The following is a 27,934-nucleotide window of genomic DNA, read 5'->3' as shown; positions in this document are numbered from 1 at the left end:
AGTGACTCTTGACCTTAAATAGTACTGTCGCATTCGGTATCCACAATAGATGAATATAATCTTAGAATAAGGGCCTTTTACAAGTACTCAACCAATAATACTTATTACAAATACTGAAACCTGTCTTATAAGTATAAAAATAGAAAAGTCTTTCTTCTGGTCGACAGAGTCATCGAATCATTCAGGAATTAAACAACAAAATATAGATAAGCTATTTTTTTACAATGACTTGGCTGGAAATGGAGTATATGGTATAGTAAAAAGTGCCCAAGGATAGTCATGCGTAAGATCAACAAACGAATAATAATACTGGTATCGAAAGCAGGATAATTATCCGGGTAGACGAGTGTCTCATTTCATCATGTGCATTTATACGGTGTGGAGGAGGAGCAATGCTGGCGTTGACATAGTGGCACATACGTTTTTCTCATAACGTGAAGCTTGTTGCGTTACGGCTTGCGCGAGCGCACATTATAGTTCTCAACTTTTACATCTTCTAAAGCATCCTCCTCCCCTATAACGTGGTTTAACTTATCAACTTAAACAGCGATGAACTTTTCCCCATTCCCTAAAGGCATCTGACAACATTTAGCCAGCGTTTTGATGATAGATGGATGATAGAGGATGTCAAATGTAATTATTATCCGTGTTTTGCTTCACTATTAATTGAAGTCTGAGGCACGGTTGGCGCCACTCATCTCTTTTTCTAAAGCAGCGAAATATACTTCTGTTTCACCAACCCTTTCTTAATGATGGACCTCACGGAAAGAGAAATCTACCTTGAAACATAGGTGTTGTACTGTACACTCCTTAGGTGATCATTACCCTGGATATACTGTAAATCGAAGCCTGCCTAAATAAGATCTTGGGAAGTAATCTCTGCAACTGCTTTGAATCGCACGAAGGAGGTAATATATCAATTATTCTTAACGTTGATAAAAACGTTATTTTTTATTCAAGATATCTATAACTTCTAGAGGGTTAGTGTTTTTTGCCCAAAGAACCAACTATTTCCCGTTTTATGAATTAAATACATTTTGCTCACACTTGGAGCAACAACTTAGCATATAGGCTTGTCGGCAACATTCATAACATTATTTTGTGGCGGATTGGTGGAAGGTAATGGCTTGTCGTCTCCAACTTTCTTCCAATTTGATTCCCATTAAAAATCCACATGCAATCGCCATTGTATGGACATAAGGAGACATTTTCTAAATTTCCCGAAGGGGTATTCGTTTGTATGAAATATTCAGCATCGTCATTATTTTGCTCGTCGTACAAGGAGAGGGAATATAGGAGGGTGCTAAGACTAATCATTAATGTGTAGGTAATGACACGAGAAACTAGAAACATAATCAACATATTTTTGAGCTAATCATACAGAATAGATGTACATCTACAGAAAAACTCAACCATTTTGTTTTATGAATAATGCTTCAATGTTATTTTCATCTATAATGAAAAACAAATGGGCACTGTGTAAAGTGAATTGCTCAAGGGCAGAATGTCGTGCCGGGAATCGAACCTCGGACTTCTGTACCTCAGACCTCTGTACATTGGCAGCCATGGCAAAACACACATGCACATCCTCACATACCTGATTTGCATTTTATTAGATTATTTTGTTTGATGGTCCTTTGCAGTTGAGTATATGAATCATCAATGAATAAAGAGAAAATAGAAAAAAAAAGATTTGTCCATGTGGTCTTTCAGTTAAAAATGGGGGGCGTCGTTAATTATATGAATCATCAATGAATAAAGAGAGAAAAAAAAGATTTGTCCATTTGGTCTTTAAGTTCAAAATGGGGGGGGGGGGGGCGTCGTGGTCTATATAGTGGTTACGAATCTCTTGCTGCACTCAGCCCAGGTGAGGTAAATGGGTACCATCCGGCAGGATTCCTTGAATGCACCAAGCGCTTTTAGCAGTTGGGGCTACAGCTGGTGTAATATATAGTGCGCCATTGAATATATGGTATCGTTGTATCGAAAATGGAATATGTTACATTTGGATTATTTTACCCCCATTAATACTCATATGTAGGTTTTCTTTGATGTAAGGCCTAATAGACCTCATTAGAACTTTTTCGTGTGTATAAGGATTTTTTTTCTATGATCATCTTTAGTCAAGTTTGCCTTCATGGAATTATTTATCAAACATAATGTAGAAAAAGTAGTAACTTAAGTCAAATCGAAAAAAATGTCCAAATTATTCAAGTAGTTCAGACTATAGTTTTTTGTTCCCATTTTTTAATGAAAAATCACAAACCTCACATCCTGAAGACACCCATACGTACACGTATGCATATATTACATATGTATTTCAATACCCATCATTCTGCACCGGTATTATATGCCCATGAGGGCGAATTTAAGTTTATCTTTCCTTTTTATCATATCGAACCTTCGAAATTCTCTTACAGGGATATCACATGACCAACTTAGGCCTACTCAAGATAGTCATTAAGAACGATCATAACCTAACTTTCACGTTCCCTAAATGAGGCTATTATGAACATGCTGGTATATGACCAGTATACGTGTCTGCCTGGTGGTATTCAATAATTAATCAGTTATAGTGCTACTCTCCATTCATCAGTGCACATAAAAGATGTCTACTTCTATATTTTCATCATTCTGTATAGATTGAATGCGGTATTTAAGAAGTGAATTTGGTGAATGATGTGTTTTAAATGAAGTTAAAACTTAACTTTGATATTAAAGTAAATATAATTGTGTGTATGGTATCATCCAACCTTAATGTTATGATACGTTCTATAGTATACTCAACAAAAAGTAAGTCCCCCCTAATAAAAATGTTGTAACTTTTGAACAGAGTAATAACATTTTGTAGGTGTTTTTTTACACTCATTAAGCAAATCCTGTGAAAAAATGAGATTGATCGGTTGGGTCATGCATAAGTAAGCATAGATTAAATTAAAAAAATGACAATTGTTTAAGTCACAAGAGTTGTTTTTCAGATAGTGTAAGTACAGGGTTGGGTGAAGGTTTTTTGGTGAATTTAAAGGTGTTATATGCTGTTTTACTATCCATCATATTTTAACCACTACATACACTATTTTTGATAACGTATGTTCGTGGTTGAGTGAGCACTATTTTTTTGTGACGTATCAGCATTGGGGTTTATGGTACCATAACTTAAAACACATGTTAACATTTAAACTAGAAAATCAGCACTCGTAGTGCAGTCACTATATGAGCACTGTAAGTGCTAAATTAGCACTTCATTTTTTACAGTGTATTGTCCAGTAAGGTTGAAAGATAAGCAGCAATTACTTTAGAATGGGCAAAATTTTCATCACACTGGATGAATAAAAATGCCCCAAATAAATGCCCAGTGTTGGTTGGACACATAGTTAACCTCATGTAGCATTTTTAACAAATATTTTTTTAGAGTGTAAATGCTGGTTTGGATCATGGTCATGATCAAGTAAATGGTTCAAATTTGCCCCCCATTGAGTGTTTAATTTATTCGTTTAGGGTGCTATATGTAGCAAACTGCACCCTTTAATGTACTTTAAGAAGCATAGTTGTACTCATTGGCACTCCTTGGGGGTTAAGATTTGCACCCTTATTTCTTAGTGTGTATCGTGTTCACCTTATGACATCGAAACCATCTTGTAATATTTTATTATGTACTCTATTTTGGCGACATTATATGTTCTACCAGCATAATCTCCAATGAGCTGGCACAAAATATATGGTCCTATTTTTATTTTGAATGTTATACATGTATGCCTACGCTTTATACACTGTAAAAAATGAAGTGCTAATTTAGCACTTACAGTGCTTGTATAGTGACTGCACTACGAGTGCTTTTTTCTAGTTCAAATTTAAAACTAGAAAATCAGCACTCGTAGTGCAGTCACTATACAAGCACTGTAAGTGCTAAATTAGCACTGTATTTTTTTACAGTGTATACCATCCGCAATATATCCTTATCGAAGGCATCCAGTGTTGGTCTTCGATATTTAACTTAAGGCAACTTATCGTTTATGATTCAGTGTCTCTTTTTTTTCATTAATTTAAGAGACGGCGCCCTTCTCCACCAGCAGTAGCGGACCGCGACCCTGAGGAGACAAAGCATTGGAGGGGCACTGTATTGTTTGTGAACAATGCTGTGCCCCTCCAATGCTTTGTCTCCTCAGGGTCACGGTCCGCCACTGTCCACCAGTAAGGTACCCCCCCCCCCCAAAAAAAAGGGTACTTTCTAACCACATAATCAACTATGACCTTACACCTTACTTTTCGGTGTAATTTTCAATCCTGAAAATAACGTGTAAGATACATTTTCGGATGAGCATACATTAATAACCATGCACACATTCACGACATGGACATGATGGATAAACGTTCCATCTGCAAGTAAGGTGTCGTGTAATGTCACTTACTCTCCGCTCGCGGTTCCCCCTCTTTAATTTCTCATTCTAATGTGGCATGTATACCTATGTACCCCCTTGTCTACGCCAATTATATTGGGAAGGAAGGGTTTGTTCCTTTCACTTCACTCTACTATCAATCTCCACTACTGGATATCGTTGTTGCAGCATGGCAGGAAGATTAAAATAATGGCCCCTCGTAGGAGTGTGAACATTTTTCAGTTCGGGATTTCAGCGAGTGGGCAGTGACAACATATGAGGCTTGGAATATATTATCATTCCCTTCCTCATAAAGGTGAGCTAATTTAAACATGTGTTAATTCAATCAATTTTGTAGGCGCCGAAATTTGGAGTTCTTTAATGCAAGATATTTCGCGCTGTAAGATAAACAATTCAGCGTAGTAAAAATGGAGAAGGAAAAATAGGTCTGTTGATATTTTTTGAGTATTTGATTATAGCAAATATAGCAATATAGGCCGATCAAAGTTTATAATTTTGGGTGCTGCATGGTATAATTGTATTATACAGGGGCCGCGGAAACGGGGGGGGGGGGCTGGGTAGGTTTCAGCCCCCATTTCCCCCAAACCGAAATCTTTTGGAGGCGTATAGATGTGGGGGCGGGCCTTGGTGGCCCCTCCCTCGCAAAATTTCCAAGACCGACAAAAGGGAAATTAACATCTGATTGTAATTTTGTGCATGCTCAGGGCCCCCCACTTTCAAAACCGTTCCGCGGCCCCAATCATCAGTCTTTTGGGGCGTACAGAATTAGGTGGGGGACCTTGGTGGCCCCTCCCTCAGAAAGCTCCACGACTGACAAAAGGGAAATTAAAGAAGTAATAATGAAAATCATTTTATAGATATTTTGTTCGAAATGCATGGGTCACAATACTTGATTTTCATTTTGTAAAGATCTTTGTATTATTCGGTCACTTCGTTCGCTTGCGACTTTTAAGGAATGCTCTCCCCGCTCCCCGTGCTACATGTTCCCTCAATTTGTTTACCTACTGCGCTACTGCAAGTGTATATGTCTTATTTCATTCTGCCTTCAATACTAATTTGCATGTATATAGGTTCATGTATTATGACCCATATCGGAATATTTACATTCGTTCATACATAAAGTTTTATAAGAATTTGTCAATATGATCAGTATGTTTGTAATATCTGTCAGACCAAAATTAATAGTCAAAGTAAAAATACCAAAAAACATATTATTTGGTTAATGCTGTTGTTGTTGGGCACATGTAATTCAGTCACACACTTGGACCAATCCTGTTTTAGGATGTTAGATTTTGTTACAATACAAGTCCATCTATACCCGCATTTTCATGTAGACCTATGTTTTATTTTGTCTATCTATCTGTCTATCCATTTAACTATTATATCTATCTACTTATCTTCCCGTCTGTATTTTACATATATGCCTAATTGTCCATTTATTTCTTTTTCTATTAACCTATCCATCGTATATTTTTTTCATATTTCTGTTAATCTGATTATATGTCTATACCTGCACTCTTTTTCTAAAGAATATATCAAAATGTTGTTATACAAATTGTGTCCAACCCAAAATATTGAGACAGATTGTTAATTCGATTTGATGGTCATTAACTCTCAAACTGATGCCAAATGATATCAAGTCAAACCATAATACGTATTAGCATTTTTGGTGTAAGGCACAATATTCTCTGGCTATAATAATGGTGACCAATACTCTTAAAGAGTGTATCTTTCTGTATTGCACAGGCCTATCCTTTTTTTTTTCAAAATACCCTTGGCTGTTTTATGAATCTATCACCGTCCTCATGGGTACACTACACATACATACTCACTAATTAATTGTCTAAAGTCGTTCTCTCCCTCCCTTAGGTATCAGATACAGAAAAGATTTTAACATAGATCTTTGTGTTGCGGATCAAGGGATCCACCTTAAAAGGGGCTGAAAATGTCCAAAGGGGGAATAAACGATGGGGGAGGGTGCGATTTCAGCTCTTATACCCCGACGCCCCATGCACGTCTTGGAAGAATGTCCGTTCAGATATTGGAGTTCAGTGCTTTCTCTGCACATGGTTAATGGTTAAGCTTTACCTAAACACGACTCTGAGTTTACCAAATAAAAAAGCATGTGTCATGAGATGCTTTAAGAGTCATACAAGATAATCCATACAAGTAGCTGGGCAATGCCCTCATAATAGTAGACGACTGTCAACTTTGGCAGTTCAGACACATGCTGTCAGTAATAACAACACAGTGTATGTTTACATCCATGTATTGAGATGTTTATCGTAACTCATGTACGTCACGTTGAAACTGTGATTCTGATTTATTATAGTGATGGTACAGTAAACTTCACGCACATAATTATGGGGCTCCTCTCTGTGAATCATACGTCAAACCCACAATAATTATAACATAAATATGGTTTGATATACACATCTTCGTCTTGTCTAAACAGGAGATGACGTTATTCATCACAAATGGTATTCACATTATCTTAACAAGGAAGCATCAAAGGAATGCCACCTTCTTGACCCACACCTCTCCCCGTAGCACACCTAGCGAATTATCATACACTCTAAAAGAATACCGGGGAAATTTTTCCCTCGGTGGAAAATTCAAGTAATGTCCGAAGGCCATTTCTTGGTCAGATATGACCGTTTCTTTGTAAAATTGGCTTGTAAAATTGCCTTGTAATTCAAGGATAATCCAAAACGGACTGATTCTTATGTCATTCTGACCCCGGATTGTAAAGAGTGTATATTCGATACAGGAAAGTGAAGTGATTATTCAGTGATTAATATTACTTGAATGCTCTATAAGTGCCGGTAATGGTAGCTCGAGCTAAAGCCGGTGTAATAATAACAACACTTTGTATCCTCAGGCAAAAAAGCGCTTTATAAATCCAGCTATCATTATTATTATCAACTTCATACAATTAAACAAGTTGAATGGAATCGTTTATTTCAAGATAATTATTTTAGTGTTTCAGGATCCTAGAATTGTGTGTATCGCCTTGTGCGTGCTAGATGGGGGGGGGGGGGTCACACATATTAAAAACTGTCCCATTCGTTCATAGCAACTCAGGATGTGATTTGTACTGTCCGTATCTCTGATCCTATCTAGTATGTTCATAAAGTCTCTCTTTCTCTGCAATATGTCAATCTTGTCAGTCAACAGGCGGTTCACATCTACTCTAGATTGGCATTTGCCGTTCACAGCACCAGTCAGACCTGGTCAATAACAACTGAAGATAATTGTGTGTGTGGGGGGGGGGTGAGTTCGTGGGTGTATACTGGCAAATATCATCTAGAGTAGATATTAACCCATTCTGGATGACTATAATATCGTTGTTGCTCCTTATTTAGGATAAGATCAGACTAAGGCCCAACCCCCGATAGGTATTTCCTTTTCTTATACAGTTGATCCAACACCAACAAAACTGATCAACCTCAAACCGATAGATGATAATGTCATTCGAAGTAACATACTAGCTTTGATCGGACTTCAGTCTGTTTCGTTGGTGCAACTGCAGCAATAAGGACATGCGTAACGACTTTATAACTGTGATCACATATGGAACTATAATCATCAGAAATAAAACACGTGTTTGTCAGGATTCCAATTATTTAACATCTATGTAGCATTTCGCTTATCCATTTTTTTTCAAAATGTAAAAGTAAGACATGATTGTAGCAATGTCGTTCAGTATTTTTCAACGTTCTGAGCTAAAAGATTTTTTCTTTTTCCGTTTAACCATGATTGAAGTAATGGTTGAAGTAACTCCCATAGCAACTTGGCAGTGCCGCGTTCCACCGCATAAACGCCAAACAGGTATAACCATTACATATAGAAAAAAAATAACGTCTATAAGTGAATCAGTCATAGTGGCTGACCTCACAAACGGAATGAATTGCTCTCTGGTCATTTTGGGTTAAAGTGGAGATAATGGTCGAGCGGGGATTTAAAATCTCAACTTAACAATCATGAGTCCAATGTTCTATCTAGTGGAACACACGCCCGTATACTTTTTTCTCTAAGTTAATGATGTTAATTTGTATCTCATTCATTACAGGAATGAATCACAGTAGTTTATTATGTACGTTGGCTATGTCACTCAGAGGGTAATCACTTTGCTGTGCTGGTACATATTAATAAGATTTTTCCCTAATCCTTTAAACTAAGAATGATAATGGCAAGTATATCGACATTTTCCCATCGGCTTGTAATTGCCAAGGGGTTGCCTCAAGTCAAATTGGGATGGGATAAGTGAGAATACATATAGGATGAGCTTTGAATGGATATGTTGGGAGATGTGTCTCACTGGTTGTCATTAACATCACATTATGGCATCATTACATCATTGAAGAAATCCACATGTGTTTCCGATTATTCAATGTTTCTTTCGGTCATTGCGGACGACCTGGTAATATAGCTTTTTAAAATTCATGTCAAAATGCACCTGTGGGAAGTTCAGTCCTATCATATTCCGGTGTGATCAGAAATCTATGTTTAGTAAGTGGTAACTTGAATGTTTCAGGAGCTTTGATTCTTATCTGTACGGGTCCCAGGGGTGTAAAGGACACGTGCCTCCACACGAGCTCCCCCTATCTTATTGGAGAGTAGGGGTTAATGTGTGTGTGTGTGGGTATGTGGGTGTATCTCAGCCCTCATTCCCCTCTCCTCTAAAACCAAACGTACCATCCACGCCCCTTCAACAATGTACACCTATTATTGCATCAATCTTTCTTTACCTCTATTCTTTGTATCTCACGCACACGTAGTCACATCCACACACACTATCACATGCAGTCTCTATCCCTCCTCCTCGCCCCCTCTCTCTTGACATCCTTTCTATATTTTTCAGCTAAAATATTAATATATATACATCTTTATCCTGATAGTCAATGATCGATTTAGCCAATTAAGAAATCAAAGATTTTCTTATTTAATCAGCTTGAGCATGTCATTAGAACACGGCTCATGTACTCAAGCAGTTCGGAGTCATCATTTTGATCATCAATTTCATATTATTTCATGTTTTGACGTATACTCACATTATAAATCATGAAACAACAATCGTCACAGTAATAACAAAATCATGTTTAAGTTACCTAAAGTTTCCTTACATGAATGCTTACGAGCCCTTAGGCAATTCAACCTTTTCTTTGGGTTTTTTTCTAGCACTGCTGCACATTTCTATCCATTAAAAAAAAAATATTTCTCTGACAAATATATTTTAAAAACATACTTCTTTTATCAGTTCTGTTTTTGTTCCTGTCCAAAATAAATTTATAAATTAAATAAACCCAAAAATTTTTTTACTGCCGTTTTCTTTTTCAAGTAATAATTATTTGACGTGTAATACCTGTTTTACGCTGTAAACTGCTCGCAAAATATTTTCGTTATATTTCTAAAAAGGGTTTGTTTAGTTCTCAATCAACAAAAGCACTTTTTTTATTACATTTTTGACACAAATCTTTTTAGCAGTTACTGTGAAAAAAATGCATCGTTTGAAGTCATCACCATGCAGTCTGTCAAACTCAGTCATTGTAATGTTGCAGATGTTGTGTATATTCATTTACTTCAATGTTGACCTGGAATACATCGTGGTACTACATTCAGTAAATAAATTGAATAAAATGCAATTTCCAACCAAGGTCGCGCCTACAATCATCTATCATAGCAATGATTAATCAAGGATCAAATTCGAATTATAAATCAATATCTCTACCTTTTCAACAGAGGTGTACAATGTTAGAAAGGATAATGGGAATCGATGCCACTGAAAATAGTGAGAATGGAAAATAAATCCGAAGGGTGATTATTAATTTGTACCTTTTTATGGGCAGTTAACCACAAGGTTACCGCCATATTGTGTCGTGTTTTTTTTTTGTTAAAAAAGACAACAGAAAAAATATTGTTAATGTAAAGAATAATAAAAAGGACGGATTATATCATAATTGTATCTAGTTTTGAGAAACATGACATTATCTCTCTTCACACAATAATCATATTTACAATTCTATTAGAAGTTGAACATGAATTTTACTATTCAAATAATTCCTTCTTTAAAATGATTGACTGGAGCATGATAATGATAAGCGAGTCCAGATTTCATTTGCTACAGGATATGTCAAAAATGTTGTTCACGCCTTGTCGATAAGGTACAGATTCGTTATCTTTGTATATCCCTTCGTCTAGCTGAGCAGAAATACCAATCATTAGAATTCATTTCCGTTAGAAAGCCTCTATAATTGCTTACAGGTTTGGTTAGAAAACCTCCATAGCTAAAAAGAGATGCAGAGGCGAAAATAAACGCTAAAAACTTAAAGGTGCAATTGCAAACTCTGACTAGTATTTAAAAAAAAAAATCGATAATTGCAAACACACTTAAATTTTTACTCAAAATGATAAGTGATATCACTACACATTTTTTTTAAAGAAGTTCATTTCAACATACTCTCTTTCTCTTTATGCACTGATATACGTGTACATGAGTCAATAATAAAACATAATTATCACCTCAATTTGGTTTTAAAAAAATGCAATACTGTACTGAAAGGGATGCTCCAGGCTAAAGATAATATAATTTGAATAGATAAAAGAAAAATCAGACAAACATAACACTGACAAAATCGGACAATGCATAAGAAAGTCATGACATTTTAAAGATTTGCATTATTCCGGTAAAACAGTTCTAGGCGTGTCTTCATTAATATTCAATGAGCAAACTGCTGATGTCATATCCCCACTTGTTCTTTTGTATTTTATTTTATGAAATTAGGTTTATTCAATTTTTTTCTCCAAGAACTCGAAAAATCGGATTGACAACTGATTTAGTGCATTTGATACTCATTCTTGCAACTTATTTCATTAAAAGGGAGACATATCATTCACACATGTATGAAATAATGCAACAAATATGATTTCATGTAACAGATAAGAAAGAGGAAAGAGGGGATGTGACATCATCAGCCAACCTAATGAATATTCATGACGACGTGCATTATTACTGTTTTAAAAACATTGCTAAAATTTAGATTCAATAACTTCGTTATTTGTTATCAGGTTTTGATGAAACTTTCTGCATTTTGCTTTGTGAATTTTACTCTATTTAATTAAGTACAAATATTTTCAGCCCAGAGTATCCCTTTAATTTGTCATCTTTGTCACTGGAAACGTAAAGTTTTCTTTTTACAATGGTATGAAGCAGTGACAAGTATACTTGTAACATAATATGAATGTAATTTACTAAAACTAATTTAGGCCTAGGTGATATTGATTGTGACAAATTCGAAGTAAAAAAGAAATATCTTGCTCTGATCGGCAAGAAACACACTTGACAAGGGGGTGAGGTTGTGGGAGTGGGTGGTGGGGGAGAGCTGCGGGATATGCTCTTCCATTGTTGCTGTTTTGCCATTTATCATCTTTCTTTGATGAATAATTTATTCAAGGTCATTTATAGTAACTTTTGTTACACATTTTCTTGACCCAGGAAAGAAAAGTACTGTAATATAATATTAACAAAGCTGAGTGGGTCTACTATACCACTGATTTTATTGTGTACATCTATTTACTTTTATTCTATTTAACACTGTGATATTCATTGGCGGCGGAAGCCAAAAATTTTAGGAGGGGACAACCAAAAAAAATTTTACAAGCAAAAAAAAAAAAAAAAAAGGTTCTCAACCCAAAAATTTTAGGGGGACGTAGGAAAATAAATTGATAAGCTAAAAAAAAAAAAAGAAGCGGGGGGACACGTCCCCCCCCCGCTTCCGCCGCCTATGGTGATATTGAATATAAATACCAATATCAGTAATAGCAAAAAAAACTACACTAGCCATCTTTTGTAAAATATAAATCCACGAAATAGCACGCAGCCGTGCGCGCCGTTTAGAACTACGCACGCTGAAGTAATATATTCCACAAAACGACACTTGTCATGCTTGTGTTTGAATCACTTCTATGTCAAGATTTGATGTTCATTCGGCAGGAGAAGATACCTGGCTCTTGGTATGTGCATTCTTCATTATCTTAAACTTCACAATCATATAGCAACGGGCAGTTGAAAATCTAAAATTCTTTATTCGCGTCCATTTCTAAAAGTGATTTCGTGCATCAACGGTCGCGTGTGCCGCTTCGTGGATTCGGCGACGATAATTGACGTATACACAATATCAGTAAAATAATCAAATTATGTACACGACTAAATTCAATAAACGATTCTATGAGCAGTTTGTGACTTTGGACTAGAAAGGACACATTAATGTTAATGTGAAATTAAATGTTTATTAATTGAAAGGCAAAGTAGCATGCAATAAAAAGACTGTGCCATCAGCAGAAGGGTATAATGTAAGGAACGGTGAAATTTCACGAGAATATTTCCAAACAAAATATCCATAAATTCAATGTCTATTTACAAGTATTTTGACATGTGGGCATGCATGGGAGGGGGCTATATTAATAGAAAAAATAATAGGCTTATTCAGTTTTACATATATAGCGCGCAAATTATAATTAATTTTTATAACGCTATGAAATGATAGCATGGTAGAATAAGAAAGAAAGAAAGAGGGGGTATATTAATAAAAAAAAATAATAAGCTTATTCAGTTTTACATATGCTCTAAAAATATTGGGTAAAAATGATCTATGAGGGTATTTATGTGTCCAACCAACATTCGGAATTTCTTTTGGGCATTTTTATTTATCAAGTGTGATGAAAATTGTGCCCATTCTAAAGTAATTTTTGCTTGTTAAGTTAACATTACTGGACAATATGCATCACGAATTGGGTAAAATGCTGCTAAATATTATTTGTTGGACACAAGTCATATTACCCTCGTGCTGGTTAAACTTTTACCCAATATTTTTTCAACAGTGTATAGCGCGCACATTATAATGAAGTTTCTTAACGCTATGAAATGCTAGCATGGTAGAATGAGAAAGATAGATAAAACAAAGCAGTCATAATAACCTATTTATTTCATTTTACAATCTGAGAAAAAAATGGGAACTATTTTCAGTGCGTCATTAGTCAGGAAAAGTTGGGTTTATCTTTGGAAAAGGTGAGACTTTAACAAAATAGGCTTTGAATAGACCAAGAGAAGAACATCAGTTTGTTGGTGCACTGTAATTTTGCATTATACATTATGATATAATTATGTATAACAATACTGATACTGCTGATGAGTATAACAGTAATGATATAGTATAAATAAATGATGATGATTATAATATTTATCATTTTTTTTCATTTCGCAGAAATCACCTTGAAAATGGGAGTCTCTAGAGAGTTACTCAATTTCGACAACCTCACAGCAAGAGAAAACGAGTTTCTCGCCCAATCAGTGAGTATAATGCAGAAATAGTGCCTCGTTTTTGTGTAATTTTTCTCCATAATATTTAGGCAAGTTTTCACCATTAAACAATTAAATACTTTCTCGCCATTTCATAAGCTGGCTGTGGACCTATATGGGAGGATTATTTAACAAGAAAAATGTCATTATTGGCCGCATAAGAGGCAAAAGTCCATATCCATAAGAATTTGAACTCCAACAAGTCTAATGCAACCTCTTGTGCTTGACCTATACACTTCAAACAACAATCATCCATAATTATATTATGATGGTTTTCAACCTACACAATTCAAAAGACATTACATCGTTTGAGGGGCACAGAGAACGGGCTATTTTAAGGTCTGAACTCAACTGCTAAGAATGCTTTAACTTCTGGCTTTTAACCCTTGTGCATGCGCAAGGAGACAATCTTAGCAAGAAGGTCAACTGATAATCGTCTTCGTCTGTAGGAACCGCATACACAGCAAAAACTGTGTTGTTAACCGGTGTACACAGAGGACCACACCAGTTATTTTACACAGACGACCACACCAGTTATTTGACACCGGTGTTAAATTGGTGGTGTTAGTTTTATACCTATAGGTGTTATTACAACACCTTTTGTTGTTACATTTACACTCTTTGGTGTTGTGTTTAATCTCTAGGGTGTAATTTTAACACCTCAGGGTGTGGTCCTCTATCAACACCAATTGGTGTCAGTTTTAACACCGCAGTTTTTACAGTGCATATTTGATGATTAGGGAGTTTTCGCATCGTGACGCAGGACGAATTCAAGAACACCATGAATGCATTGAGAATACCCGCAAACTGACAATGACCAGCTGGGAAATCTTTGTTGAAAATAATTGGTGAGCTGCAAGAACAGTTCGTCCTAAGTATTGGAGCTGACGAAATATTGCAAATATGTCGTTTGTCCAGAGTCCAGGGGAGCGTTTCATCAATATTTTCATCCGACAAGTTGTCAGATCTGACATCTTTCCATGATTTTGATTGGCTGAGAGGCACTGTTCCTATGGTAACTGTCGGATAAAATGGGACTTGTCGGATAAAACGTCCGACAAGTCCTTTCATGAAACGCACCCCTGGGGACCGTTTCATCAACATTTATGTCTGACAAGTTGTCAGGTCTGACATCTTTCCTTGATTCTGATTGGCTGAGAGGCACTGTTACTATAGTAACTGTCGGATAAAATGGGACTTGTCGGATAAAACGTCCGACAAGTCCTTTCATGAAACGCTCCCCAGGACTCCAGGACGAAACTGCTGTTTTGATTCGCCAATTTTCGACAAAGACGTCTTGGTTGCCCTTTGTCATAGAGGGCATATATTTATGACAATGTGTTTTCTATGTTCTTGAAAGCGTTCTGCGTGGTAGTGAAAACTCGCTATTGCTTACCAAAGACACTGGTGCACTGACTTGACTTTATGATCATCAAGCCACTGAGCCAATAAGTTTTGGTGTCTCGCTTGCACGATAGATCCCAATCTCGTTTTAAAAGAAATAGTATTATAACTCCCGGGTTCTAACTATAGTGCTTTGCAATGGCTACCATAATCATTGACAGGAATCTTGATCATTGTGGAGAACAGTATGCTGGAGCTGTTCAAAATGAAAACAAAAACATCATGAAGCTATTAGGTGGCCACACGCTAATTTAACATCATTCAAAGAATCATTCTCGAATGATTATAATAATGGATCGTTTTTAAATACATTTTAATATATGATAATGATATATCAATCAATATTGTCTTGCCTTACTTCAATTATTGCAATATACTCTGGGGTAATTGTGCAATGGTCCATTTAAGCCGAATAATTGTTTTACAGAAACGTGCAATAAGAGTTATTACCAATTCCTCCCCAAGAATCAGTACTCAACCTTTGTTCAAAAAAATAATTTACTTACCATCAGTCATATAAACAGCTATCAAATTGCAAATTTCATGTACTTGTTTCTTCACAATGCTCTTCCCTCTTTTTATGATGATTTATTTGTGAAAAACAAATATGTTAGTAATTACATTACTAGACAGTCTGACAACTTTTATTTACCTAATTTCAAATATAATTTCTCACGAACTACAATTGAATATGTTGGACCCAGTGGCGTAACTATGGCGGGGCACGTGCCCCCCCCCATCGGCTGACCAAAAAAAAAAAAAACGGGGAAAAGGAGAAAAAGAGGGAGAAAGGAAGAGAAACGTACTGGGGAAGAAGAAATTATTGTTCATTATATGATGTTATATTAAATTATAATTATGTTATATTACAAAAGAAATATTTTTCATAACTTTATGAAACGTAATTAACTCAGGGCCTATATACGTCTTCATTGTTCCTGGTGCTCGCATTGTCTGTTTAACGAGATATGTAATCCTAATAAACTAAAACCTCCCGTTTTCAAGTCGACATACACCAAAAATATTTCCTCGCACTTCGAGATATTGTTTTATGTTCAATACTATATATGCTCTTTTTCATGACTGCTTAAAGTGATTCCCCAATTTTAAGGTCTGAACATAAAACATTTCCTGTCCGTGTTTACGTTCGCATTAGTGGATTGGTGATATATGTCTGCTCTCCATGAATTCCTAGAATCAGTCCTTAAAATGTCCCTTTTTCTGATCTGAATTTAAAAGATTTTCACGTTCGCATTAGTGGATTGGTGATATATGTCTGCTCTCCATGAATTCCTAGAATCAGTCCTTAAAATGTTCCTTTTTCTGATCTGAATTCAAAAGATTTTCACGTTCACATTAGTGGATTGGTGATATATGTCTGCTCTCCATGAATTCCTAGAATCAGTCCTTAAAATGTCCCTTTTTCTGATCTGAATATAAAAGATTTTCAGGCTCGCGCTTTGCGCTCGCATCATTTTGGTTAGTGAAATACGTATGTTCTTAGTAAATTTCTACAAAAAACAAGCCTTAGAATGCCCCTCTTCATATTTGAATTTCTTAAATTTTTAGCTCGCGCTTCGCGCTCGCAATATTTGATTATTTAGTGAGATGCGTATAATGATGATTACAATTACTACAAGTGCTCAATGCATTTAGATGCAATTCTAACAAAATCAGCAAAAGCTTGGCACTCGCATTATATGACTATAGTGAGATTTGTATACTCTTAATGGATTCCTATTAAAGATATAATCCTTAAAATCTCCCTGTTTGAGGTCAATATATACGAAAATTTCAGCTCGCGCTTCGCGCTCGCATTATATGATCACTTTAATGGCACTGTCCTTAAAATGTCTCTATTAGGTCAGTGTACCTGGCAATTTAGCGCTCACTAAGTGGCTCAAAATTTTTGCTGGTGCCCCCCAATGCCGTGACACACGTACGCCACTGGTTGGACCCACTCTGTGGAATAGTTTACCCATTGATCTTAAATTATGTCCAACACTCAACTCTTTTAAACGAAAGTATTTAAAAATTCTTGTAAACTCATGAATTGTTCTTTACGCCGTTTTGTCGTTTGCTTTGTGTTTGGTTAGTTCTGTTTTTTTTTATGTTTTCTTTTTATCTACAATACTTTTTTTCTGCTTACAACCGTTTGGGATTTGCCTTTGATAGGCCTTTGCCTTTGTTAAATTCCACACATTTGTATTCTCAGTATTTAGTGTGATCTCATGTATTATATGCCTTTTATCACTGTAATTGTATGTATTGTCTTTTTATGCAAATGTGAAATAAATTGAATTGAATTGAATTAATAGATGATTTCTTTTTATTTTCTTAGATTGAAACCCACGTGGATGTATTGTTTATCGTTAGAATAACAATAAGCTACGTTGGGTTGGCCATCGTCATGTTTGGTATGGGTTGTTTCATCTCGATGGATGACTTCTCTCGTAAAGAAATGCATCTTCCTCAGAGCGTGATGATTGGTCTAGGTCTCCAGTACTTCATCCAGCCCCTGGTCGGTTATCTCCTGGCTCTCATCCTAGACATGGGTACCTTCGATGCCCTGTCTATTATCATGCTGGCCGTGTGTCCTGTATCACCATTCTGTTCTGTCCTCGTCTACTACGGAGGAGGGTTTGTCACTGTCGGGTATGTATTCTATTCTGCACAGGTTGGCCGTTGATGACGACCCACAGAGGCGGCGCCGCAGGGAGGGGGAGGGGTGAGGGAGCGACCATTGCCCCTATGATTCTTTAAGAAGTGAAAAAGGTGGAAGAAAGGGGAGAAAAGGAAGAAATGGAAGATTATTGAAAGGACAGGTTTGGGCTGTTTAATTCTATAATATAATCTCTTTAATTCAATTGAGAAAAATATGACGTCTTTCCACCAAGCCCCCCCCCCCTCCTGTCCCTATCAAAATATTGTGGTGCCGCCCCATGTTGTAGTCCGGTTAAGTGGGTCATTGATCCGTTTCTGAAAATGAAGTCGAGATGCATTGAACAGTATGGGTTGTATTGCAAGCGGATCCCTCATTAAAATGAACAATATTGATCAGAATAGAATGTGAAAATAAAATCTTGACAATGAAAATGATTAAGGTTGTGACAGTATGTGCAAGGATACTGTTTAAATAAAATGAGAAGGACTATATAGGATGACATTAAGAGAAGTAGGCGCATCATTGCGAAAGAGAAATGGAGAAAGGTAGAAATGAAGGTACATGTCAGCATCGTGGTTGACGGTTGAGGTTACCTGTAGAACCATTATTTTGAGCAGTATCGGAAATTCGACAATGAAGTAATCTATTCAGGGTATGTCATATTGCAAGCGTGGAATTATTTCCCACGGGGTATTATGACTTCTTATAATTAGTATAGACGATTCGGTTGGGAGAGCAAGCAATAACACTTATTTCATTTCGAGAAAATTTCCATAACGTGTGGTTATAATTAATGTCCACGATCATGCAGGAGTCAGATTACAATACAGGAAATTCTTTGCAGATGGATAGGGTGGAATTTATATAAACAATACAAAAATAAGATTTATGATTGTGTTGAAATTTCAGTGGATGTTGAATTGTAAAATCATCGGTTTATCACGAACTTGGTGTATCTCAGAGACTTATATTAGGGGCGGAGACTATCATACGAACCTAGAGAGAGTATGAATATGGTCATTATGATTGATAGAGAATTATATCTGCGCGACTCCACTTCTCTTTGTTTCTTTTTTCTTGTCTTATATATCTTTTTTGTTTGACCATGATTTGACAGACCCTTTATTTGTTATACTTTGATTTTTTATCGCTTTCCTATTTCATTTATCTGAAATAATAGCCCCCTATCACACATTAATTTTCAGTGCCCCTCTTTCATTTACCCCCTTTTCCGCCATTCTATCCCTCCATTTCCCTCACCCCTCTCTCACTGACAGTGTAAATAGTAAAAATGGTATCGGACACTGTCAAAATTATTAATAACTGTTTGGAGGGCGGTTCCACCAAGGAATTGATGAAAAAAGGTATCTGAGAGAGCGAGAGGGGGAGGGGGGGGGGTCTTACAGAAACGGAAACGAACGAAACAATTCCAATAAAAGAAAAAACTACATATATATCGAAGATTGACGTCCATTAACACATCCCCCGTCATAATTATTCACCAATTAAATAATATTATAAAATATGATTATGTTAACTACAGAGGGAAACGTCCGAATTGATATTGAAGGAAATCTTCTGTGTGAATTAAAAAAAAAATCAGCCATGGAACGTATAACTCTTAAAAACTTCTGGGGATGGGCTGCTCCCTGCTCCCTCCCCCAAGTTCACTATAGTCAGGCTCCAATAACATGCAGTATACCGAGAAGCATATATAATGTCGAAGGGCATTCACAGAAATATACCTATAAAAGCTGGGACCGCGATATTAATAATTGATTTGTTTTCCATGCACGAATGCAGGTGAATGGTTAGATTTATATTCATTAGATTGCTCGTATATATAGAATCAAGAGGATCTTTGTTGATTTTACTTTGCCTTGTTATTGTATTATTCATCCATTCCCTAAAGTGAATAAAGAAAAAGATATAAATGAACAAAAACAATTACAAATGAAATTGGGAAAATGTGGGCTTCCCAAATAAGGGAATCCAAACACAATGATGAAAAAATCCTAACCCTATGGATATTATCAAGAATGTAGTTTAAGCAATTCAAAATAAAAATGTTCTGAATTGCTCCCACAACAAACTTTCTGGGGAAAGGGTTCACTTTGTAAAAAGAAAAGGGTTCTCGTCGACCTCGGAGATAAAATTCACTTTATCAACCCCCAAAACGGTCACATTAACCTATTTGGTGATATGAACTTTTCCAAGAGTGAGAGAGAGAAAGAGAGAGAGAGGGGGGGGGGGGGGCGTTCGTATACACCGCAAACCATCAGTTTATACGACCCTGCAAAATATGCATGATACCTACAGATTGTGGTTTTAAGGGAAATTTGAGCGCAGATTCTAAAGAAAATCGATTTAATCGCACAAAAAAAGTGATTTGTTAAAATGCATTCGAATAGAAAAAGAATGGGAGGAATGTTGCTATTCCTTGAATGGTATCCATGTAGGTCCTTCAAATTGACAATTGCGAATCATTTCCATCTCAACATTCATTCAACATAATGACGAAATTATCATTTTTTTTTTAATCAGGAAGTTCTATTTTGATGATATGGAAACATTGAACCACATGTAAAGGGAAAATACGCCTTTAAGAAACAGGGGCTTTCTATAATTGATACTGGGCCAAATTCAATTCATTGGATGGGGGAAAAGACACTTAAACAAATATCTACATTTAAATATTGTTTTTCTTTCTCCAGTTAGGATATTGTATAAGGTAAAGATGGAATTATGTTCATGAATATAAAAATAACAACGCTGGGATGCTTGAAAAAAAAAACTTTGTCCCCACCTCCTCGCCCTCCCAAGACACTTTTGTGTATTCTCTATGTTTTCTCTCGGTCGTCTCCTCTTGTTATTATCTATCATTAACAAATATTATAGCTGAAATTAATGACTGACATGATGCAAACAACTTCCCGGTTCTGGTTGTGGTGACATCCCTGCAACACAACCAGGAGCCCGTTGCAGAAAGAGTTGCAATCAATCGCAACTCTAAAAATCATGCGCAACTTTATTTTCAACCAATCAACTGCGCGCATTTGGGACTTGCAATTGATTTTTTAACTTTCGTTTAAACGCAACTCTTTCTGCAACGGACCCCAGAGAGAATAGCTTTCCCTCTTCACCTTGTATATCATTCAGCTGTCCGATATAATTCATTTCAGTCATACATGATGTACAAAGTTACAGGACAAGGCAATGGACAGCTGAGACTATATTATTTCATTATGCAACATATTAATTTCAATTATCTGCTGGTACGTTTGTTAAACAATGAGGGGACCAGATGCTAATTGGATGGAAAATACTGGTTGCGTAGACATGATAAGTCAAATCATTTTGTTTTATTCAGTACAGTCATTATTACATGAAATATCAATATTATTATCATTATTGTTATTGTCATAATTGTAGTAGTAGTAGTAGTTGTAATAATAATTGAAGAGGTAGTGGTAATATTGTAGTAGTAGTAGTAGTCATGGTAGTAGTAGTAGTAGTAGAAGTAGTAGTAGTAGTATATTAGTAGTAGTAGAAGTATAGTAGCAGCACTCAGTAGTAGTAGTAGTAGTAGTAGTAGTAGTAGTAGAGTAGTAGTAGTAGTAGTAGTAGTAGTAGTAGTATGAGTAGTAGTAGTATCAGTAGTAGTAGTAGTAGTAATAAAGTAGTAGTAGTAATAAAGATGTAGTAGTAGTAGTAGTAGTAGAAGTAGTATTAGTAGTAATAAAGTAGTATAGTATTATCATTATTTAGTGTTATATATAAATCTCATATTTAGCTCTTCATGGCCTTGTGATATGCTTTGCGATTTAAATGAGACCTAGAATTGCGCGATTTTTTTTTTTTTTGAGATTTAATGTCGAATTATGCATTTTTTTTGTTGTGATTTATGATAGTATGGCTATGATATATTAAGCACCTGTTTCATTTTATGATTTCAACTGCGGTAACTATTTTGCATTTTAGCAATTACCATGGTAACCTTGGTTGTGATTGGTTGCTGTGTCATGTTACCATGATAGTTAACATAATGACAAAGTTACAATAATAGTTAATAAAATGAGCACCTGATTGGATCTGGCAACACTTATCTCAATAATAGAAAATGTCTTATCAGGAATCCACGACGTTGCTCCGGCGACATTATAGCTGCCATGCAACTGCGCATCATAATACGCAGGTTAAATAGATGAGATACAGGTTTAATATTAATGATTTAAAATGAATACAAGACGGCTATTAATGGTGACATCTGAGTTTATTTGAATCCTAATGATTTGTTTTGTATTCTAAAATGATTTAAATTTAATAATGTAGCTTTTAAATTCAACCTGCAAGCTTTAAATCTAAATCTAATGTTTGACTGCTCACAAATTCACAACCACGCTGGATTCATTTAAAATGCTTAAAAGGGTGTATATTCCTAATTATGTCAGAATCCTGAAACCAAAACCTTATCAAACCTTTCCCCAGGTCCAATTGAGAAAATGTCGGTCATGGCCAGATCATGACTGTGAGATGTGTGGTCGAATTCGGATGAAGGATTGTTATATAGGTTAGGGTCCATATTTGTTCATGAAGCAGGGCTTTTTATCATGGATCCTAGATGATGAATATCATGGATATATAAAGCGAATAATTCATGAAAAATCCAGATTTCCACAAAAGTTGTTAATAGTAATTGGTAAACGTAAACAATATATCGTGAGTCACTAACGTATCGAGATTTCAAAGGCTTGGGGCATAGTGAAAGAAAATGTTGGATGATTATGTCGGGCAGCACATTATGAAGAGAGAGTTTTTTCCCCTTTGATTTTTTATTGTAGGTTGTGAAGGATAGTATCAGCAATTCAACATACTTATTCTTATAAATGCATTAACTCACGGCACTTGAACATGAACACTCTCAGAGGATATATAGAAACTAAATTATGTGGTTAGTTATATCCATGAAATCGAGCATATATTGAGGGAGAAACGAAAAATCGATCACAGTCATCTATAGGGGTGTAGATGGTTTGGAGCTAGCCTCAATTCACATTAACGAAATGTAATTTAAGTGAAACAATGCTTATAAGGAAGATGTGTGCGTGAGTTTAGGCGCATATGCGTGAGGGAGGGTGCAGTTTGAGTGCATTATAGGAGAGAAGGGAGATGGCTAAAGTCATTTTAACTGGCTCCGATTAGTAAATACCCCCTGTTTCAGTATATGACGCCCGGGTATTACGTTGAATATTCTTTGAACTGAAGGCCTAATCTATGTGCTTTGCATTAAGCATTGATTGAAATGGTTATGCAAGTATATATATATATATATATGTGTATATATATTCGAAACCTCCATTTTATACGATACAGCAATATTTGTAAGCGATTAAAACGAGCGAGTGTGAAAGTGGAGATATTGCATATTTGAATATGTTACATTTAGTAAATGTGATAACAAAAGTCTGTTAACAAAAAGTTCTACCGATCGAAATCCATCATCTGTATATATGTGTCATTATAAAACATTATTCTACCCCGTTACAGTTCTTAAAAGACAAGTCCACCCCAACAAAAAATTGATTTGAATAAAAGAGAAAAATCCAACAAGCAAAACAATGAAAACTTCATCAAAATCGGATGTAAAATAACAAAGTTATGACAATTTAAAGTTTTGCTTAATTTCACATGTTATATACGCACATCCTGGTCGGTATGCAAATGAGGAGACTGATGACGTCATCCACTCACTATTTCTTTTGTATTCTATTGCATGAAATATGAAATACTCTAATTTTCCCCTCATTATCAAGTGAAACAACGATTGATTCCTCCAAGAACATGTGGAACTAGCATTGCTTAAAACTATATGATTCAGTCAAGTTGGTCCCTATTGCCAAAGCTGTAAAAAAATGAAATATTGTATAATTTTAACAATAAAAAACAAAAGAAATAGTGAATGACAGACATCATTGACCGTCTTATTTGCATGCCACTGAGTTGTACATAAATTATCACTGTTTTATGACAAATAAGTGAAACTTTAATATGCCATAACTTTCTATTTTATATCCGATTTTGATGAAATTTGCAGTGTTATGCTAGTTTTTTTTTTATATTTATTCAAATCAACATTTTTCTGGGGTGGACTTAACATTTTCCTTTATTTGTCTTCCATTTCTGCAGATTGTGCCTTTCAATGTTTTCTACAGCCTTATCGATAGGGCTCATTCCATTCTGGTTTTCCTTCTACTCGAGTGCGTGGTCAAATGCATATTACGTCATCGGTACACCTCGTGAAATCCTCATCACCGAAGTCATCATCTTCATACCTACTGGGTTAGGTGTGCTCTTCAAGAGATTGGCAGGGGAGAAGCGGGCCAGGAAAGTAGCCAAGGTAATATTTATTTTCATTAGTTGTTATTCACTAATACGTAAAAGTGCCAGCCAGATGACGAGATAAGAAGACTAGATGACGAGTTGTTGGGACTGGGCAGGTCGAATTTCAAATTTTTAACAACTTTTATTTTTCTCTATATAAAAGTCAACTGGCAAAGTTCAACAACTCGTCGTCTTGTCTTCTTGTCCTGAACATGTTTCCAAAAAGTCACCTTGCCAGTTTCCCAGAAACTCGCCAGCTAGTCTTCTTGTCCTGAACAAATCGACGTTTCGAGTTCCACAACACGAACAACTCGTGATCTTATTTTCTTATCCCGAGCACGCCGAACAAGTTAACTTACTAAATTTCAACAACTTGTCATCCTTTATTCTTGTACCGAACAAGTCTACTTTCAAAATCATCAACTCGTCAAACTAGTCATTGCATTGTCTTCTTGTCCCAAACTGAAAAAAGTTAACTTTTTGAATTCAAACAACTCACCATCTTGGCTTGTTCCAAACAAGCCTACCTGTCGTCTTCCAAAAACTCGTCATCTCGTCATTTTTAACTATCTTCTCATTTTCCTATCTCGTCATCTGTTTGGCACTCAAAACTTCCGTACATTAGCCGCTATGCCCCCGTAGAATAGTTGGAAACTTTTTCTCGAATACTTTTTAGTCCATTCGAAATCTTCTTCCTGATATTCGTCTTTCAGTTTTCATTTCTTTATTTTGATCTTGATCATGTTGATTGTTCATCACATTTGAAAAAAGAGAAAAATAATTGTCATTTCCAACAATATGTCGCCTTCTGACAGTGCTGATAACATTGTCTACTATAATAATAGATTTGTGGCGTATTACTTTTAACTCTTCGTTAACCGGATGTCACTTTGTTCCAAGCATGGATAAACATGCATACAGAGCATAAATTACTTTAACTTTTATGTCAATGTGATTTATTTTTTAATCATTGTAAATAATAGTACTGAGTTTATATTCTTTTCAGATTTGCAGCTTTGCATTTGTAGTGACTGTTGTGGTATGTCCTATCCTGAACGGCATAAACCATCCAAATCACTATATCGGTGCCTGGCAGCTTTGGGTAGGTGGCTGTCTCCTACCCTTTGTTGGATTCATCTTTGGTCTCATCCTCGCTTCCTTCTTCAAGTTACCATACGAGGCCTGCAGTGCTGTCTCGCTCGCTGTCGGCACACCGAATTGGTTCATTGCCTCAGCCATGGCCTGGAACTATTTTGGGCAAGACGAAAACGCTCTCCATGAAGTTCTTACCCTGGTGTCCATCTTCAGCATATCCATGCCTATCGAGGGGTTCATCTGGTCCGTGGCCTATTACGGGGTCGAAGAGCTCATCCGAAAGATTTACCCCAAAATCGTCATGATGTTCGATGATCCCGATAGCGATGACGAATTGGAGGTTACCGAACTAGATGAGGAGATGAAGAGGAAGAAAGAGAGAGTTGTGTATATACTTGGACAAGTGTTGGACGATGAAGAAGAATATTAACCATATTGCATTAACTTTCCATTATAACTTAACACATCAGGACAGCGAGGAATGGAGGAAGGGGGTGGTACTTTCCACTTCATAAAATGATCCATATAGTGCAAAATCACAGTCAACAATGAGATTTCACAGAATACCCTCAGTGTGATACGCGATGTACTGTGACTTTGTTCCATTTGGGGTGTTTATTCTTGTTCATGTTAAATATTACAATGATTATGATAAAAGACTAACATACACGAGGACTATACACCATCGGCTAAAGAACCCCTCGTATAGTCGACTGGGTCTTACCCAATGAAAATTTCTGTTCGTGGTATTCACCGACCGTTGTTATAAGCTACTGAAAATCTTTGTATCTGATTGGCTAAGAGCAAATTAGTCGATGAAAATCACCGACTCGCCATACGAAACGGTCCCCCGATGCAGATCTGGGTGCGTGCATCTCCCCCTTCAAATTTTGACCATCTACCATACTCTACGCTACTGCCTTATCTGCTGGCTTTCATCGTTGCAAATAATGCTATCATAATCAGTGTCAAGGAAATCCCTCAATTTTGTATTTTCTTAAGAGTTTTTTTTTTTAATATGAAAACTGCAATTCTGTGTGGAATATAGATTGCCCTCTTCCTAGTGGACAGTAAAAATGCTGTTTAAATGTACATCGCTGTTTACACTCTTAAAATAGTTAGGTAAAAGTGCCCAACTTTTAACCAACCCTGGGCAACATACTATCCACACAGCTATTGTTTAAAATCTGTCCAAATTGGGTAATAAAAACTAATAATTGTGTAACAAATTTGCTCCATTAGATAATGATTGCTCAGAATGTATATATATTTTTTACCAACATACATTACTCAACACAGTGGACAGTGTGTTGCCCAATATTTTAAGTGTGTATATACGAACCTTACAGTAGTCGTTTAAACAAAGTGTTTAACTCTTAAGCAACAAAGTTTGATTTTAATATTCAATTTTCAATGAATTAAGCATGATTGTTTAAACTGTTAAACAAATACTGTAAGGTTCAACGGCGTTGTATAGAAAAAGTTAAGCAGTGTTTTTACTGTGGAATGTTTTACCCCTATGTTTGTTCCATTGGCAAGAACGGGTACTTTATAAGTATGTTGCATTCTTTTGTAAATTCTTTGGTCCATATTTTATTTTCTATTCTTTATCTGATGTCTTATATAATACGAGTAAGCCTGGCTTCATTTTTATTATGAAGACTGAAAAGGGGGAAAAACATCATTAACATGATTAATGAATGTTTAACGAAAATTAACGAAAGAACATAGTTCACGAGCCTTCACAAAATTAAAATGTCTAAGTTCATCATTATTTATGTTATTCTATGGTGAATTTCAGCTTAACGTTCATATTTCTTTTTTTTTCTCTCACTATATCTTATAAACTTGTTGTAAAGTAATGGGCTCTCCCTTGTTTTAAACGAAAATATTTTTTCTATGCATGCTCTAGGTAGGTTATATACTGGGTTACAATTCTGTATAATTAAAAAGAAAATAAGATTGGTTAGGGGTTAATCACTGCGTATAATTAGTATAATTAGTGAATGATGATCGGCTTCAGGCATTAAGAGAACAAACAAGTTCATTATAAGATGAAGAGGAGTTTGTACTTTTTTAATATGAATGCAATAAACATTTTTTTTACAAAGGAGTTCAGGATGGTGTGTGATGATGCTTGTATGATGATATTCCGTAATTTGTGTATTTTCACTTTTTTTATATCTACGTGTATATGCTTGATAAATGTGTTATTACTCTGGTGCTATGAGTTTTATGCAAACCGACAAGCAACATAATAACATGAATAATGGATGTAACTTGAATAAGATACATTATTGTTACATAATATGTCATATAAAGTTTAATTTAAATTTTCAAGAATTCGCGTCTCGAAATTAACCACGACTGCGAGGGTACATGGGGGTGATTTCATCTATTCTTACGCTTACTATAGGGCATAGCGGGCCGAGGACGAATACGAGCTAGTAGGCTACTAGAAGAACAATAATCATATTGGGAACTTCTCACAAATTCAAAGGAAAGTAATTAGGAGTATATCAGAGTTTTTTTTATTAAAAATGACAGAATGAATGTACTAATAAAAATAACGAAATGAATTAAATAGCATTCATCAGTTGTAAACGGCACATTACGGGGTTGACAATTGTGTTC

General features: G+C 35.8%; 1 protein-coding gene across 2 annotated transcripts; it reads left to right on the top strand.

The window, feature by feature from the left end:
* Window positions 1–343: 343 nt before the first annotated feature.
* LOC121411303 (ileal sodium/bile acid cotransporter-like) lies at window positions 344–26,451 on the top strand. 2 transcript variants are annotated; one of them, XM_041603956.1, is made up of 6 exons: window positions 344–908; window positions 4,566–4,692; window positions 13,661–13,746; window positions 17,501–17,814; window positions 24,011–24,221; window positions 25,212–26,451. In XM_041603956.1, exons 2-6 carry the CDS (start codon window positions 4,653–4,655, stop codon window positions 25,728–25,730), a joined length of 1,170 nt encoding a protein of 389 aa, XP_041459890.1. In that variant the 5' UTR covers window positions 344–908; window positions 4,566–4,652; the 3' UTR covers window positions 25,731–26,451. The 2 variants fall into 2 exon arrangements, with proteins under 2 accessions (XP_041459890.1, XP_041459891.1); XM_041603957.1 differs by lacking the exon at window positions 4,566–4,692 and having other exon boundaries at window positions 347–908.
* Window positions 26,452–27,934: the final 1,483 nt, after the last annotated feature.

The sequence above is a fragment of the Lytechinus variegatus genome, chromosome 3, assembly GCF_018143015.1.
Source record: "Lytechinus variegatus isolate NC3 chromosome 3, Lvar_3.0, whole genome shotgun sequence".
Taxonomy (NCBI): domain Eukaryota; kingdom Metazoa; phylum Echinodermata; class Echinoidea; order Temnopleuroida; family Toxopneustidae; genus Lytechinus; species Lytechinus variegatus.
The sequence above is the reverse complement of the archived record's forward strand: the minus strand, read 5'-3'. Positions and strand labels throughout refer to the sequence as shown.

Excerpts from the sequence above, each read along its gene's own strand:
- LOC121411303 (XM_041603956.1), top strand. The coding sequence starts at position 4,653 with ATGAGGCTTGGAATATATTATCATTCCCTTCCTCATAAAG. Across the intron at positions 17,815-24,010 it reads GGAGGGTTTGTCACTGTCGG|ATTGTGCCTTTCAATGTTTT; the intron begins GTATGTATTCTA and ends CCATTTCTGCAG. Across the intron at positions 24,222-25,211 it reads GGGCCAGGAAAGTAGCCAAG|ATTTGCAGCTTTGCATTTGT; the intron begins GTAATATTTATT and ends TATTCTTTTCAG.